At 44.8% G+C, this 16,792-nt stretch overlaps 2 protein-coding genes across 4 annotated transcripts; one reads left to right on the top strand and one right to left on the bottom strand.

Moving 5' to 3' along the window:
• Positions 1 to 3,070: 3,070 nt before the first annotated feature.
• On the bottom strand, positions 3,071 to 7,426 carry TNFRSF9 (TNF receptor superfamily member 9). 2 transcript variants are annotated; one of them, XM_066334292.1, is made up of 7 exons: positions 6,688 to 7,419; positions 6,495 to 6,614; positions 5,902 to 6,039; positions 5,341 to 5,407; positions 5,109 to 5,245; positions 4,763 to 4,900; positions 3,071 to 3,374 (listed from the first exon to the last, which is right to left on the bottom strand). In XM_066334292.1, exons 1-7 carry the CDS (start codon positions 6,785 to 6,787, stop codon positions 3,250 to 3,252), a joined length of 825 nt encoding a protein of 274 aa, XP_066190389.1. In that variant the 5' UTR covers positions 6,788 to 7,419; the 3' UTR covers positions 3,071 to 3,249. The 2 variants fall into 2 exon arrangements, with proteins under 2 accessions (XP_066190389.1, XP_066190390.1); XM_066334293.1 differs by lacking the exon at positions 4,763 to 4,900 and having other exon boundaries at positions 6,688 to 7,426.
• Positions 7,427 to 7,869: 443 nt separating this feature from the next.
• PARK7 (Parkinsonism associated deglycase) lies at positions 7,870 to 15,750 on the top strand. Of its 2 annotated transcripts, none has more exons than XM_066334295.1 (7): positions 7,870 to 7,891; positions 10,050 to 10,183; positions 10,878 to 10,979; positions 11,639 to 11,698; positions 12,551 to 12,620; positions 14,124 to 14,210; positions 15,290 to 15,750. In XM_066334295.1, the coding sequence occupies exons 2-7, from the start codon at positions 10,094 to 10,096 to the stop codon at positions 15,448 to 15,450; spliced, it is 570 nt and encodes a 189-aa protein (XP_066190392.1). In that variant the 5' UTR covers positions 7,870 to 7,891; positions 10,050 to 10,093; the 3' UTR covers positions 15,451 to 15,750. The 2 variants fall into 2 exon arrangements, with proteins under 2 accessions (XP_066190392.1, XP_066190391.1); XM_066334294.1 differs by lacking the exon at positions 7,870 to 7,891 and adding an exon at positions 8,067 to 8,105.
• Positions 15,751 to 16,792: the final 1,042 nt, after the last annotated feature.

Consider the following 16,792-nt stretch of genomic DNA (forward strand, 5'->3'; position numbering starts at 1 on the left):
TGGTAAACTCTACCTCCTTTTCTGTAACTGTGACATCTCACAACAACCTGTTCCTCAGGTGTTGAACAACCTCTGTGTTCAATGAAAGCTCCCTGTGAAGCCCGGATACAGATGATCTGTCAACTATTTGTCATTTCCAAAAAATACTTCTTTTTCACAGCCCTTCTCCTGAATTATGGACAGCCAGGCTTTACTGTTTCCTTCTGCTTTATTTGCAATAGTAAAAAATACAGTGCAGTTTTTTCCCAGTCACCCTTTCTGGATAAAAGATTTCTTATAGCACTCCACACACAGGCACGAAGGCTGCTATCCTCTGTTTTAAAAACCAGACAAATTCAACCACAAATTCAGGAAAGCTAGTAGAAATTTAATTGTGATGACAGTGTTTCTTTTAACCCAGTCACTGATGATCCCTACATCATACTATGTAGCACTTTGTAAAAGCAAGGAACAAAGTATTTTTAAAAATTGCATACTGATATAATTTCTGCTTCTGTGGTTTGCATAGTAGCCCCTTGTCATATTATCTACCTTTGACTGAAGTTTTACTGCCTGCTGTGGACTTTTTTTTTAAGTAGAAAAAAGGATAACTTAAAAAGGAAAAAGGGAAGGTACAAGTGTGTGGCTTTTTTTGCAGATGCAAGCTTCCTAATAAACTTAATTGATGAGCCTGCTTATTGCATTTTCATAGTGTTCTGCCAGAGAAGTAGTTTTACAGCTGTCTGCTAGAAGCATAACAAAAAGGAAGATTTAAGCAAGTTCCTTAGTACTTTTTTATTAAATATGTGTTTATGGGGGGTCTAGAATGGGAGCAGGCTTCTGATACATTTGTTCTATATTATGACAGTGAAGGTAAATTACACACCACGCAAGAATTAATGATGTTCAAGGAAGTGCATGACTCTATGACTGTAATTTGATTTTTTTATAGACAGCCACAATTCATGGAATTTGAATATGATATAAATCTGAAAACAGCTAAACACTCCAGCTATCTTGGTATTTGTAGTGGTGCTCTTGTTATGAATTGGAATGTCCTGCTTGGTGGCAAAACAGATAAATTCCCCTGTATTTATTTTCAGTTCTGTGAGGACCACATAAAATAGAGCTCTGCTGCCAAAGCTTTTGGAGAGTGAGCAAGCACTACACACTGTGGAGTGCCCTGATCTTCCCTCTGCAACTGTACCACAATTTATTTCACTTTTCAGGATACGGTATCTTCCAGTTTTCCTTGGTTCTTATTTATAAATATGTTTGCTTTTAAATGTATTTGAAGTATTTCACAGAAGTACAAATTAGCCCATCTCTTGTGCTGCTTCTGTGGCCAGGTGGTGTGCGTTGCTGAGAAATCCAAGTGTATCATCTGCACATATTTGACAACAGATGTTTGTGCCAACAAAATCTGTTTACCATTAATTCAGGCCTCAGTACTCTCAAATGACAGAATTCTCTGATTGAAAGGAAGGTTGCTTCTAACATTTTATTCAGAATGCACATTCTTCTGGGAATGTCTGTTCACTGAAACAGCCCAGAACTCCAATTTTGGTGGAAATGTGTCTTCACTGATCACTAAGCAAATTTATTTCTGCTTCAGGTACAGGCAAGAAGAATAAGTGGTTTGCACTTTATTTGAAGCATTTCAAAATGTTTTTCAAAATATTTGCAGAATTTGCTAGCAACATGTAAAATTCCAGTTGATATCTCTTTTATTGCAAGGAGAAAACACTCGATGTTCTGAGTTACAGGACGTGTACGTTAATTGTCTACATTAATTACATTTAGGCTAGAAATTTATGACAAGCAGAACTATTTTTTTTATCTTGTTCTAAGATATAGTCAACTATATCTTAGATATAATCAGTGACGAAAAGGTCACCCTTTGGTTTATAAATAGATGACTTTAAACATAGTTTGGTGGTTTTTCACGTGTCCTGTTCATGCCTTCAAGTCTGTGACTTTGACGTAAGAGTCACTCAGTTCTCATGGCTGAAAGTACCAACAGAGAGAAGACTTGAGCTAGGGATAAAAACTTCACAGTTCAGGCTTTTTATGGCACTTATTTTCCCACTATTTAAACTTACTGTTATATTTACTTGTATGTAAGTTTATAAAAATGTCTAAGTGTGGCTTGGTGAAAATAATCTGCTCTTGTAACCTGCTGAATGAAGAGATAGCTTGTCATTGTTCAAATGCAGAATAGTTTTGCACTGAAATCAGAGAGGGGAAAATCACCCTTAACACACATATTGGTATGTTTTCATTCTATTTTTTTGAGTAACATTTACTGGAGTAATAAAATATGTGAGTTTTGTAACTGGTTAAAAACGGTGCTGCGAATGCCGTGACTCAAACATGCATTTTCTTTTTTTCTCAAGTTATCAGTATTTGATCAGAGAGAAAGACACAGTGTCTGATGTTAAAATCTTTCCAACCTCAGTTACAAAAATAGTACCACAAAGATATCACACTTACAGCTGCGATGTACGTGAAGTTTTACATCACCAAAAAGATCAAAGCCGAATGATGTATGGCTGAAGGTGGTGCAGCCCAACTGCAAAGTAATTAACAGCTATTTCTAAGTTCAGGTCAACCACAGCTGCTCTCAGTGTTTCCACTGCCTCCCTCAAGCCAGTCAGTGATGCTGCTGTGGAACACTTTTGCAGCTCAAGATTTTTATGGCTTCTTTCCCCTGCGTGTAAGGAGGGCTGCAGTGCTGGGCCAGGGATCCATTTCAAGGGCTGATGGGGTCAGATGAGCTCCACTTGTATTTGCACACAAACCCCAAGACTGCTGGGTTTGAGGCACACTTTGGGAGGAGCTGCAGCTCAAGAGGATGTAGTAAGAGACCATGAGTGTCACCAGTGACTCTGCAATGTGTTACAGATCTTTAATAGCTTCAAATGCTTTTGGAATGCATGTAAATTATGGCTCAGGTAACATTAATGAAAGACTAGAAAACTACTCTGCACTTCTGTTACAGCTTTTAAATGCAGAACTTCTTTCTTGATGTAGATAAAGAATCTCTTATTAGAAATATCCTTACTTCTACAGGAAGAAAATCAGCAAACTGTTTTGGAGGGTTTTTTTTTATTTTTTTAAGAAATATTAAAAAAGCACTTTTGCCTCAGCAGCAGGGCTATTTACTGCTCTAACATTCAGATGCTGATACCCGCTCTATTTACATAAACAGGTTCTTGTTGTCTGTTACAAAAGAATATTCAAATGTTGCTGACTTGGACAGTTCAATTTCTAGTTCACCAGAAGATCTCTGAATTCTGTAGATTTGCCAGAGTCCTGATATCCACCTTGTTCTTCCTCAGGGAAGTGGCAGCTGCAGGCATCATCTTCCTGAACTGACTGTTCAAGTGTGTGCACTGAAGAAAAAGAACAGGATCACAAATCAATAAGGTTGAAAAGACCTCTGAGACCGTTTAGTCCAACCTTTGACCACACACATTGTAAACCAGACCAGAGCTCTGAGTGTTTTTAGGTGTCCCTAAACACGTTTAGGGACAGCGACTCCACCACCTCCCTGGGAAGCCTGTTCCGTTCTTTAACAACCCTTTTTGCAAAGAATTTCCTCCTCATCTCCAACCTGGTGTACTTAAAGTTGTGTCCTCTTGTCCTGTCATTGGTTGCCTGGGAGAAAAGACTGACCCCCATCTGGACACAGCCACATTTCAGGGGGTTGTAGAGGCCAAGTCTCCCCTGGTCCTACTTTTCTCCTGACTAAACAACCCCAGTTCCCTCAGCTGCTCCTCTAAGACTCACTTCTAGATTCTTCCCCAGCTTTGTTGCCCTTCTCTGGACTCACTCCAGCACCTCAATGTCTCTTGAAGTGAGTGGCCCAGGACTGGACAAATGTCCCCTTTCTGTTCCATTTATTCAGCCATCCTATTTCACCATCCTTCAGTCAAAAGGTCAGGAGGAAAAAAATCTTCCAAGTTATTCTATAATCTGAAATTATTCTTCTACAGCATGTATGTATATCTGATAAAACTAATTTATCATACTTTTTTTCCCTAATTTCCCATACATGTTTTCCCTAATTTAACAGGGCCTCTGGTGCTGTTTGTCATGGCAATGAAAGGAAGATGAGCATGAGGGAAATAGATTTTTTGTCTGCCATGGTCTTCTGTATTTAGAGTTACACTAGAAGATTCAGACCTTATCCTTAGGACAGGGAAAAAAAAAGGGGAGAGAGAACCCCCCAAAAAACTAAACAAACCAATTATAAACTACATTGAATGGAATTAGCTTCATCTTTGTGCTGAACTCTTGAGCTTCCAGGAGTTATTGACTCTCAGAGGGCAGTGCTGGATTCAGGCTGACTCTGTACCTGTGCAGCAGAACCCCTGAGTGATGTTCCCTCTCCTGCTGCAGCCAGAGCTCCAAGACACTCACTTCAGGCCATGTGTACTCTCTCTGTGAGCAGAGAGAACTCCAAAGTGTTACAGCTATGCAGGCCAAGGATGATGCTTGGAAGGATTAAACTGAACTGACCTCTAACTGCAGCAGCAAAGCTCAGCTGAGTTTTTTCACCTCTCACAAATCCTTCACTTCTAAGGATAAACATGCACTTGACCTAATGCTCACAGTGCTTTCTGCAATAAAAATTCCAAGACTGTTTCCCTTTCAGTTGCTTCTGACTTACAAGGGCAAAATAAACAAAGCTATTGCAACTAACTTTGAAAGACACTTAACTTGGATTCCTGACTTCTGTCTAGTTTCCAAAAGCAGAACTGGACTGTATTTATCTTACTTTTCTTGAAGACAGCAGATAGTTTCTTCTTCTGCCAGATACTGAAGCAGACGCACAGAGGCAGCAGAAACATTATGCATGACAGCCCAGCCACAGTGAGAGAAATCCTGATCATGTCTGTCTGAACATCCTTCTTCCCTAGGAAATAAACAACATCCTCTAAGAGCATGAACAGAACAAAACCCTACTGCCCTTGAATTAGCTGAAAACTGTGTCTCCCAGTCTACTATCCTGGAACTGCATAGAAGAAAGGACTTTTGCTTCAAACAGAAAGTGAATGAGCTGCAGTATGTTTAAATAGGTCATAAATCTTTACTTCCATAAGAAATGTTATACAGTGACTCACCTGGCACAGTGATAGAAAATGGAATTTCAAGAGATGTGGTAGGTAGAGTAGTGACTGAAGTGGGATTAACTGAAGCATGTTTGCAAATGACATCTTTTGCTGGAGTTCCAGGCTCCAGGACCTGGTTTCCAGAGCACCTGAAGGACATTTACAGCAAAACAAGGGAATGAAAAAAAAATTAAAAATCTAGTCAAAGTGAGTAGAAGTAGGATTTTTTCCCCAGTTTACTTACATTGTCCAGTTTTTACAGGAGCCACCAGGCTGATCATTAAAGGTCCCATAAGGGCAAGTCCGGCAACCTTCAACAGACAAGGATAAGTAAAATTGTACAAGATAAGCATTTAAATGCAACATATGAAACAATATTTTTGCCTGCTTGTACAATGTCAGAATTACTATTTCATAAGCTGCTCTGAGTACTCAAGGCAAGTCTTTCCCTGCCAGCCACAGGGCAGTACAGTACTTGGCTACAAAGCCAGTTTGATTTGGCACAAGATGCCACAAACCATGCCTAACTCCCGAGTTCTCAGTTCAGGTTCCCTCATGCCAGCAGCCAAAAGCTGCCACACAAAGGGAACTAACTGGTGCATGACTTGAGCTGTAGCAGGGCTTAGGGTGTGGTGGGTTTGTCTGCTCCTGGGCTTACTCCACACACCGTGTAAAGTGTTTAGCAGCAGCAGCAGCTTTTATCTTGCAAGGTCCTTCCTCTATCTGCTTCTGCACTGTGCAAGAGGCAGCGTGTCTGGTGCAGGAAGCAGAGGAGCTTTCAGCTGCCGGGGAAAAGTGATCCTACCTTTCCTGGTGCTCTCCTGGCCCACGCCACAGCTTCGGGAACAGAAGGCACAGCCATCACCGCTGCAGTGATAGCCCTTCTTGCACGTGCATTCAGCATCTCTTGTTGAGGAACAATTTTTTAAATACTGAAATAATCCTGCAGGGGGGAAAACGAGTTTAAGCATGCCCAGCATGGTGCAGCAAAATCTCGGACCTTTGCTCTCATAAAAACCAGGCTGGTGGCTTCAGCAAGCAGCCCCGCACTGCGTTATTCGGCCAGTGGCAAATATATATAATATATATAAAAATATAATGTATATACATATCATATATATAATATATGATATATCTATATTATCTATAATAGATTTTTATATATATATAAAATAGCGTTATTCAGCCAGTGGCAAATATATATAAAATAGATAGATAAAAATATAAAATATATACATATCATATATATATATATATTATGTTATATATCTATAATATCTATAATATATTTTTTATATATAGAGAGAGAGTTATTCGGCCAGTGGCGCGTCCCCCGCCGGGCAGGTGCCAGCCCGGGCACGTTGTCACCACGGGAGGTGACAGCAGGGCCGTCGGTACCTTGGCACTGCCGACACATTCTGCAGCCGTCGCTCCCCGCCGTGCTGGAGAAGGTGCCGGCCGGGCAGGGCTGGCAGAACGCTCCCCGACGTCCGCAGTCCGCGCTCGCTACGAAGGTACCTGCGGGCGGAGACACTGCGGTCACCGCGGGCCGCGCCCGGAGCACCGCGCCCCGGCCCGGCCCGGCCCGTACCCGCCGGGCAGTCAGCGACGCACGGCAGCGCGGCCGCGGGCCCCGGGCTCAGCGCCAGCGCCAGCAGCGCCGCGGGCAGCAGCGCCCGGCCCGGAGCCATGGGTCGGCGGGCGGCGGAGCGGCCGGCGGCACTGCGCGCGGGACACCCGGCACCGGCCCTTAGCGGCCGCCCCCGGGGGGTCTGCCTGCGTCATCCCGGGGGCGGCGGGGAAACCCCGGCCCCGGCCCGCCGGGACTTTCCGGACACTCTCAGAGGCGCGACCCCTCGGCTCTGCCGGGCAGCGCCCGCAGAGCTCTCTCAGCGATGTCGGTCAGCGGTCGCCCTTTTCACTGCCGGGGCTTCCCGGTGAGCGCCGCGAGGAATCCCCGGGAGGTGAACAGTGAGGGGCGGGGCCGGCAGGCCGCGGACTGCGCGGAGACGCCGAACCACGCGGCCACGGCGGGGACGCGCAGCGAACAGCCGAGCGCCGCGCTCTGGCCACGGGAGCGCGGAACTCCCGCCGCCCCAGGGAGCGCGCACAGGGCGGTACGGGAACGGCGCCGCCCCGCCCCCTGCGGCCCACCGCAGCCAATCCCCGGGTCTGGCCCCGCCCCCTGCACCTCCCCGCAGCCAATCCCCGGCCGCGGCCCTGTCCCTCAGCCGGGCCCGGAGCAGGCGCGGAGATCGCAGCAGTTGAGTGCGGAGTTGTGAGTGAGAAGCGAACCTCTGTGTGTGTGTGTGCCCGGCACAGCGAGGATCAGCCTGTGCAGAGTTCTGAGCGGAGTCCGCTGTGGGCAGCACACAAAGCGCTACGTGCCGGGAGCTGACCCCCCACCCATCCCAGGAGAGCTCTCAGCAAAGCCCTTCCCCATGACCGGCTCTCCTCACCCGGACTTGAGCTGCTCTGCCGGAGCTCTCGTGAGCCAGGCCGGGCATTGCCAGCAGCTGCGAGCAGGCTTTTACACAACAGGGCTGTGCACTCCTAAACATCCTCGTTAACAGAGCTGTTGTCTGTCCTTCAAAACACCGAAACTCCTTAAAACCAGGAGCAACATCATCCCTGAGCCACAGCCTTTCTGTGCACCGTGAGCCTCGGGAAACACAAGTGTCGGGCAGACGCCTCGGGCAGAGGGCGCAGAAGAGCCAGGCTCGGTTCTGCTGGGTTCCTGCGGGGCTGCCCGAGGGCCAGCGGCAGCTCGGTTGGCCGTCGCGCCGCCGTAGGAGGTGACTCTTGTCACGGTGGTGGAGCTCTGTGCGTTCTGGGAGGCCGTGAGAAAAGCGCAGCGGGTTGGCAAGGCGAGGGCGGGGCCATGCCGGGGCGGGGCGGGGCCATCCCGGGGGCGGGGCGGGGCCATCCCGGGGGCGGGGCGGGGCCATCCCGGGGGGCGGGGCCATCCCGGGGGCGGGGTCTCCCAGAGCCGCCCGCGGCCCCGCTGAGGTGAGTCGTGGCCGCCGCCGCCGCGGGCCCCGAGCCCCGAGCCCCGAGCCCCGGCGGGCGGGGGGTGTCGCTGTGGGCGGAGGGCTCGGTGTCCGGGCCGGGTTGCGGTGTCCGGGGGCCGCGTTCCAGGGCCCGACCCCTCCCCGCCGTGCCCGTGAGGCGGCCTCGGGCCGGGCACGGCCTTGTGCCGTCCGTGCTGCGTGGAATGGCGCCGTGTCCCCAAACGAGCTGATGAAAACGGAGGGATGCGGCTTTTCCACCCGGCCCGGCTGAGCTGCTCCGCCTTCAGCCGTGCGCTGCCTGTGAATAGCGGGCTCTGTGGTCGGGGCACTGAAGGGTGTGATTTTTTTTTTAAATCACCATCTCCCGAAAGGCACGTGTACCCCCGCAGGGGAATACGTTTGGCTGATAGGTTTGAGGCACTGAGGAGCAAACGGGAGACTGGCATTAGCTGTGTGTAGGTAGCTTGTTAAATGAAGGCGCTGTTAGGTCTGTGTAACTTAGTTCTGCCTTTTCGAAAACCGTCTTTCCGTAATAGTGGGACAGCTATTTACATACTATGCACCCACATGAAGAGCAGTACTAATGCTCAGGAATTTGGCAGTGTTGTACAATAAATATCTAAAGGCACTACGGAGAGACGGCATTTTGCAAAATAGGAGAAAGAGTCAGGATCAGGCGCCTGTTTTCATCTAAAGAATTAATGAAAGGGATGCAGACTGTGATCTAGATTTTTTTTTTTTTAATAAAAAGAAAATGGGGCGTTTCTGCATGGTGGCTTTTCAGGTAGATTTTTACTGGTCAAATTCATATGAAAATTTTGCAGAATCAGTGCAGAATCAAGACAAGCTATTAAGAAGCTCTAGATTGTCCTGAAGTTATTATTAATACCTTTGATTTGGGTGTACTTGATCAGTGGCCTTTGCACTGACAGTAAATAAAACTGTCCTAAAAGTAGGATTTGACACAGTGAATGATTCTGTTTGGGCTGGTTCAGTGTGCTGAAAACAGATGAAATTAAACCAGGATGAGGATGATTTTATTTTGTGTAAGCACCTAAATGTGCTTTGAATTTTATGAAGAGCTCCCAAGCACTACATGCAGTTCTAGATGGGAGGTCCCTGCACAGGACAAAAATCTCTGTCTTCTAGAGTAGTGACCTGTGAAATGCCTTCTCTCATCACAGATGCTTTCACAGACTTCTCTCAGTCCTGTATGAGTTAGTGTGTGCTTTACATGATGTAAAGTTACATTAACTTAACCTTCAAATGGAAATTTGGCCATTCACCTCAACTTGAATTTAGAAGCTAAAAAAAAAAATGTCTTAAGCCTGTTTTTTCCATTCGCTGAATCCTGTGGTCTGCTCCCCCATCACACATATGCACATGTGTTTCTTCCCCCACAAAGTTGCAAAATAACCCAGAAAATCTGTTGGTGAGATTCTGCAGGGGCCCTGGTCGAGTCACTGTTAAGTCACAGGAAACTCCTCATGAAGCATGCTGTGTGGAAACTAAAAACCAGACAGGAGGTCAAAGCTCATGCAAGCCCTTTTTGTAAGTGCTGACCTGGGTGGGAGTCAATCGTCTCGGAATGATTGAGGGTGTGCAAATTGAAAACAGCTCTGCCACCCACCCTGAACCCCTCTCTCTGGCAGACACAGGTCCTGTAAGGTCTTGAGTAGAGCTTCCTCCACTGCTGCTGATGTGCTGTGCCTCCCACTTGTACAAGTGCCTTAATCTTTTAATCATCGTCCTGCATTATTTTTAAAAAGCCCCTCATTTAAATGGGATTGCTGTGGATATTGATTTAAGCTAGTGAATCATATTGAGGTAGTTTAAATGAAAGAACATGCAGATGTAGAAATTACTGTTCAGTTTCAACATGAGGGAGGACTCATAGAAGGGGATTTGCCTTCTAACCACGTTGTCTTTCTACCCTCCTCAGCCCCTTCCTTCACAACAATCTCCCTACCAGCAGCCCCTCAAGACATGGCCTCCAAGAGAGCATTGGTGATTCTGGCTAAAGGGGCAGAGGAAATGGAAACTGTAATCCCCACTGATGTTATGAGAAGAGCTGGGGTGAGTATGCAGACAGTGAGAAATCTTTGTGAGTGCCTGGTCAAGGGGAAATCATTGCTTCAAGCCTTCATTGCCAGGAATTCAGTGTGTGGTTCAGTGTGTGAAAATTTACCCTCATCACCTTACTGGCTAGCAAATATTTGTGCCATGCACCTAATGAGCATGCCTGAAAACTGACATTTGTTGGTAACCTTTCAAAGTACAAGTTTAATGTGGGCTAGAGCAAATGTTTCAAGTAAATCCTACTCTGTCAGAAAACACAGCTACTTCTGTGTAGAGTAACTGGAAGTGCCTCTTGTGGGGTGAGAAAAGCTCAGAGCATTACAGCACATGACATTGCATAGCTTTTCTTGAGCTACTTTTGAAATTTAGTTAGTAACTGGAGTTCTGGCTGTTGAGATTCCTCACTCTGTTACTCTTGCAGTTGTAGGAGCACACTGTTATCATCTCATTAGGAATGAAAGTAATGCTTTAAATAAGCACACCAGCTTCACTTATATGGAAATGACTGAAATAAAAATTACCTTTTCCCACCACCTTTGTCATTCCATCACCGTGCTCCCCATTTTGGCTGTCATAAGAGGAACAAGCTCTCAGTACAGCTTTGCTTATTCTGTGTACTACTTAAGAACTAATGTATAAGAAAAATGCCCCAAATTCTTGTTTTGTAGTAATATATTTGTTCTCCTTTTAGATCAAGGTGACTGTTGCTGGCCTAACAGGAAAAGAACCAGTGCAGTGCAGTCGAGATGTCTTCATTTGTCCTGATGCCAGTCTTGAGGATGCCAGAAAAGAGGTTGGTCATCACCTTTCTCTGATATAATGGCCAGTATAGTTTTTCTCTCAGTTTCTGGGGTGAATTTGGAAAGTTTATGCATTACCTTTGGACATATACTGCATGTTGTGTTAACTCTGTGTAGCATTGAGTTACAGAACTGCGTGTCCCACTCTGCCCCCCTTCAGCCTGCTAGGTTCAGACAGATTTCTTAATTCTGCCCAGGTATTTGTTTTTGTAAAGCATCAGTCACAGAGCTTTATTTTTCCTGTTAGTTGGCTCAGCAAAATACTGTGATTTGGACCAGCTCAAAAGCTCTGATGGGAAACTAAATAATGTTATAGTTAGACCTGTACAGTAAGGTTGGAGCAAAACCACTTGTCGTTACAACACAAGAGCTGCCACTTGCTTGCTGAAGCTTTTAAATGCACTAGGCTTAAAAGTCAGTTCTGTGAGAGACTTAATTGATAATAGCCTTATCCTGGAACAGGAAATAGTGGGTTTTTTCATAATTGGAAATAGTTTTCTGATCATAAAGTGTTCCCTGGAAGAAAAGGTAGATTTCTTTGCTTGCTACCTGAATCAGGAGCAGTGGTCTTCAAACAGTGTAATGTATATAAACAGTGTAATGTATCTATCAGCCTCTGTTCAACAGAAGAGTTTTATCTTTCTTTGTTTAGGGGCCTTATGATGTTGTGGTCCTGCCTGGAGGGAACCTTGGAGCTCAAAACTTGTCTGAGGTAAAGTTCTGTCGTTTTAAAAATTGATGGGCATTCTCTTGAGTAGTGGGGTGGTCAGCACTTGCTTAGTAATCCTGCAGATTCAGTTCAGCATCTACAAATTCTCTTCTGAATGAGTCAGTAAACTAATTGTTAATGGTCTTAAGCCTTCTTGTGATTATATAGGTGGGACAGCTGGGTAAATTCTTGGCCATGAGTACCTAGTAAAACAGAATAAAAATGGAAAGGTGTTGTGCATTATGGGGAGATCCCTGTTCATGCTCATATGAAGATGAAACAGTTGCAAATGAAGATTTGTTACTGGGACACAAAACTGTCCAAACCCAAGGGACTCTGCTCCTTTGCAGGATTCTAACTGATGCAAAACTGTTGCAGTGGTGGTATGAAATCCTTGTGGAAGGCAAGCAGACAAACAAATTGATCTACCAGCAAGGGTTAGGTGGTATCACAGAGTTTATAAGCCATGGAGTGTGAGACAAATATCCAGTATAAATCCTCTTAGGAATGATAGAGACTGTTTGGAGATATCTTATGAATACTATTTTCTGTTGGTCCTTTTATTTTCAAACAACAGCTTCATGAGGCTGTGGGTTAACCAGCTTTTATGTGGGTCAAGTATTCCTTGCATTTACTTCTGATTTCCTTCCTCTTTTCTTCTGGGGCAAGTATGTCTTGGTTTCAGTTTTTTCTCCTTCTTAAATGTTCTCACTGCCCTCTGTCCTGAGGTTGGAGAGGGAAAATTCCAGTTGGTTTTCTGTCCAAAACATGTTTATGAAATTTCATTGAAAACTGTTTCAACTGTGCTTCAAGTAACCAACCCCAAACAATGACTTGTGATGTTTCTTCATACAGTCTGCTGCTGTGAAAGACATTCTGAAGGACCAGGAAAGCAGAAAAGGCCTGATTGCTGCAATATGTGCAGGTGAGTTAACAAAGTGTCTTGCTTTGTAAAGCATTTTGATATTTTGAAGGAGCAGGGAGACAATTTCCTGTCTTAGAAATCTGTGTTCCTGTAATTTAGTACCAGGAATTTTTGCCTGTATATATATATATACGTTTCAACTTCTGATTTCTTTTTATATTTAATAACAGAGAAATCTCTAAAATAATTGTGAACACTTGTCCTGCAAGTTCTGCTTGTTATCTAGTTCCTTCCAATCAGTTGTGTTACTGTCTTTAAAATAAAAAATGAAAGGTAGTATTGCAAGGATTTTTTTAAAGTATGTGCTTATTCTGGTGATCTTTCTGCAAGTACACAGCACTGGCTTCTGTCATCACTGTAAATTTATCTCACATAACCACTCCTGCCCTTTACCTTCAGAAAGAAGGCCAGAAATATAGAATTACAGTCTCACCCTTCCTGAGCTGCAGCAAAAAATGGACTTGGTTGGAGGAGAGGGTTGTCTGCTTCCATAATCTGCACAGCTTGGTATCCAGATCATGAACTTTGTAAGATTTGCGTTTTAAAAAGCGAGGTGAAAAATTGCCAATACTGCAGCTGAAGGCTGGTCTAGGGACGTGAAGCTGAGAGGAGAGACATAATGAATGCATAAAAGGCAGTCAGAGTATGTTCCTGGAGGGGATTTTCACTTTGGTTTTTTGCTACATTACTGAGGGGGTTTCTGATTTTTTTCCTCACTGAGGTGCTGGGCACATAGAGCTGTGGACGTTCCTCAACTTGGCAATGATTCTCTTCTGCTGCTTTATCTGTGTCTTTTGCAGAGCAATCCAAATTCACAGCTGCCCAGCCTTTGCCTGTAAGCAGGATGATTCTCAGAGCTCATTCCAACTGAACACAAAAGAAGTTATTTCCTGCACTAAATCCAGAATTAAATGAATTAACAGAAATGAAACTCATGTCAGACAAATTCTGCCTTCAGTTTCTTTCTTCTTCCCATTAGGATTTCCTGTCTGATGATTCAGCACTTCTTGACACAAATTCTTTCCTGAAGTCAGGCTAAGGGAGAAGTATGAGAAGAAAAGAGAAACTCTTGAAACCAAAAACTGAACAGTTAGTCCATGATCTGTCTAAAATATGCTTGGCACACAACTGCAGCATGTAGAGACTTGCTCAAATTAAATCCTATCTGTTGAGTCTCTAAATTCAAACTTTAACAAGGTTGTAAAGTAATTGTAGGTAGTTAATGTTCAGATTGAAGTGCAGACCTTTTGTTTCTTAATGTCAAGCAGTTTTAAATAAAATGTCTGGAAGTGGGTTGTTCCTCACTCCATCAAAGGCAGCACAGTCATGGGTGGGACATCAGTGTGAACTGTGAGAGCTCTTTGCTTCAGAGCTGGCATCAGTTTTTGTAAAAGCCAGTCTGTCCACAGTGAGCTTTGACCCCTGTGAGTCCTATGCCCAAATGTGTTCTTGTAATTGTAGCAGACGGCAGTTCCTCACTGGTGCAACTTTGTTTTCTTACAGGTCCTACAGCCCTTCTGGCACATGGGATAGGGTATGGAAGCAAAGTCACAACACATCCTTTGGCCAAAGACAAAATGATGAATGGAGGTATGTTTCTGTCCAAATCCTTCTCAGATTTTTTTTTAACCTGAATCCACAGTTGAAAGAAAAGAAAAGAGCTTTATGATCTTATTTTTCTCACTGAATTGAGTCTGTATCACCAGAAAACAGAGGGCTCTACTAACATTCTCATCCTTGGGGGAATTCTGCTGCTGCTACCACATTAGGAGCATTTATCTCATCCCCTTGAGGCTGAGCCATCTCTTGCCCCTTTGGTTCTTTGCCTCAGTGGTCCCAACAGCAGACTCTGGGAGGACCTTTCCCACTCTCCTGTGGGTATTGCTTTGGCTCTGTGGCAGCTGATGACTCCACACTTCTTTCTCCAACCAAAGGGAAGTGATGGGGAATGCTAGGAAGGTCATTCTGTGAGCTGGAGGTGAGCAGATGGGTTCCCCCAACATCTTCTGCATGCATTTGGAAAAAAAAAATTAATTTGTGAACAGCTCCACAAAAGCAGTCTGACTTCCAGAAGTAACCTCATGGGAGCTGACAGGCTCAGTGAGCACTTCTTGAGGAGCTTTGGGGCATTCCCACACCTTGGGGATGAACTCCCTGTGGGCCCTGTTCCTCCCTGAGGACAGCAGGCAGGGATGAGCTGCAGGGGGGCAGTGCTGAGGTCTCTGTGGCAGCTGTGGGCACGGCGCTGGAATTCACAGAATTCACAGAATCACCAGGTTGGAAGAGACCTTGAAGATCATCGAGTCCAAACCATCCCTGATACCTCAACTAAACCATGGCACTGAGTGCCATCCAGTCTTTATTTAAACACATCCAGGGATGGTGACTCCACCACATCCCTGGGCAGACCATTCCAGTATTTTATCACTCTTTCTGTAAAAAAACTTTCTCCCTAATATCCAACTTAAATTTCCCTTGGCACGTCATGAGGCGCATCCTTTCATTCTGTCAGTTCCTGCCTGGAGAAAGAGACCAACCCTCACCTGAGCACAGGCACCTTTCAGGGAGTTGCAGAGAGTGATGAGGTCACCCCTGAGTCTCCTTTTCTCCAGGCTGAGCAGCCCTGTCCAGCTGGAGGCTGAGCCTGTTGCTGTTGTGTGTTCCCCAAGCACACTACTCGTACTCGGAGAGCCGCGTGGAGAAGGACGGGAACATCCTGACCAGCCGCGGGCCCGGCACCAGCTTCGAGTTTGGCTTGGCCATTGTGGAAACCCTGCTGGGGAAGGAAGTGGCTGAACAGGTGAAGGCACCTCTAATACTGAAAGAGTGAAACCCAGATGTGGGGTAGAGACTAGGATAAATTTAGATAGAGTCTTATCCTTTGTAGAATAACTGTAATGTGCACTGTTGTAAATACACTTTAATTGTGGGTGAAATTAGTAACTGTACTTACCTGAACTGGGATATCATAACAAACCAAAGGTCTTCATTTCTGGAAAAACATCCTGTTAGCAAAAAGCTTCATCACAAAAAAGCAGCCAGCATCTAATAATCCTAGTTAGTTCTTGGATGGCATTTAAAAATCACATGGAGAAATGTTTGCTGAGTAAATAAAAATGGAGCATCCCTACTGGTGTGTTGTTCCTTTCTGTGTTTTCTCCCAACCCAGACCCCTGAAACCTTTTTACCGCACTGTACTCTTCAAAACAACATCTGTTTAGATTCTCACACAGTTCTTCTGAAGTCTGAGCTGAAATGAGAAGGTGGCCAAGCACTGGAACAAGCTCCCTGTGGGGTGGTCATGGCCCTAGGCCTGCCAATATTCAAGAAGTGTTTGGACAACACTTCTCACAACACTTCTCTTGGCTCTATGGTTTAACTTCTAGGTTGCCCTGTGTGGAGTCAGGAGTTGGTTTTGCTGACTTTCATGAGTCTCTTCTAACTCAGGATATTCTCTGATTTCATGACATAAATTATTAAGTTGTAACCTAGAATTAGTTAAAACAATGTTTAATTTCTTATGTGCAAACAAGGCAAATAACCAGTATTGATTTTCCGACAGTGCTGAAACTAAATTAAAAGTGTGAATATTCATACCTTGTCAAGCACCCCAGAGTTCATGCAGATAGAACATGATACCTTGAAATTTGTCTTCTGCATTAAATGATTGCAGATCCATTGAGCTATTTGGGCAGCTAATAATCAACATCAAGCATGAAGCTTGGTTTTGGTAAAATGCCACAAGTAGCAGTGCTTGTTTCTGCTTACTGAGAATTGGAAGTTGCTACAAGCCTGGCTTAAGTGAGTCTGTGTCAGTTTAGAGGAGTTGCAGGACAGGTCTCTGGAGGAAGTAATGGAGCTGTATTCCCATGAGAATTAAGAACTTGGCATCAATTTCCATCTTTGCTTCCTTTCCTTCACCAAATCATTCTGGTGTTACCTGGCTCTGTCAGCAATCCTGCTTAAGGATGGCACCTCACTGGACTCTGAAGTTACCCCAGCATCTGGAGATCTGGTTCTGCATGCATCTGAAGTGCATAGTCTGAACTTTAGAAAATGACTGCATAGGAGCCTTTATGATTGCTTATTTTAATGGGAAACAAGTTCATTCTCAATTACTGCATTTTCGTAATGAAATACATGGATACTTTTGCAAATTTAGAATTAAAAAA

Source organism: Sylvia atricapilla, chromosome 22 (genome assembly GCF_009819655.1).
Source record: "Sylvia atricapilla isolate bSylAtr1 chromosome 22, bSylAtr1.pri, whole genome shotgun sequence".
In the NCBI taxonomy this organism is placed as follows: domain Eukaryota; kingdom Metazoa; phylum Chordata; class Aves; order Passeriformes; family Sylviidae; genus Sylvia; species Sylvia atricapilla.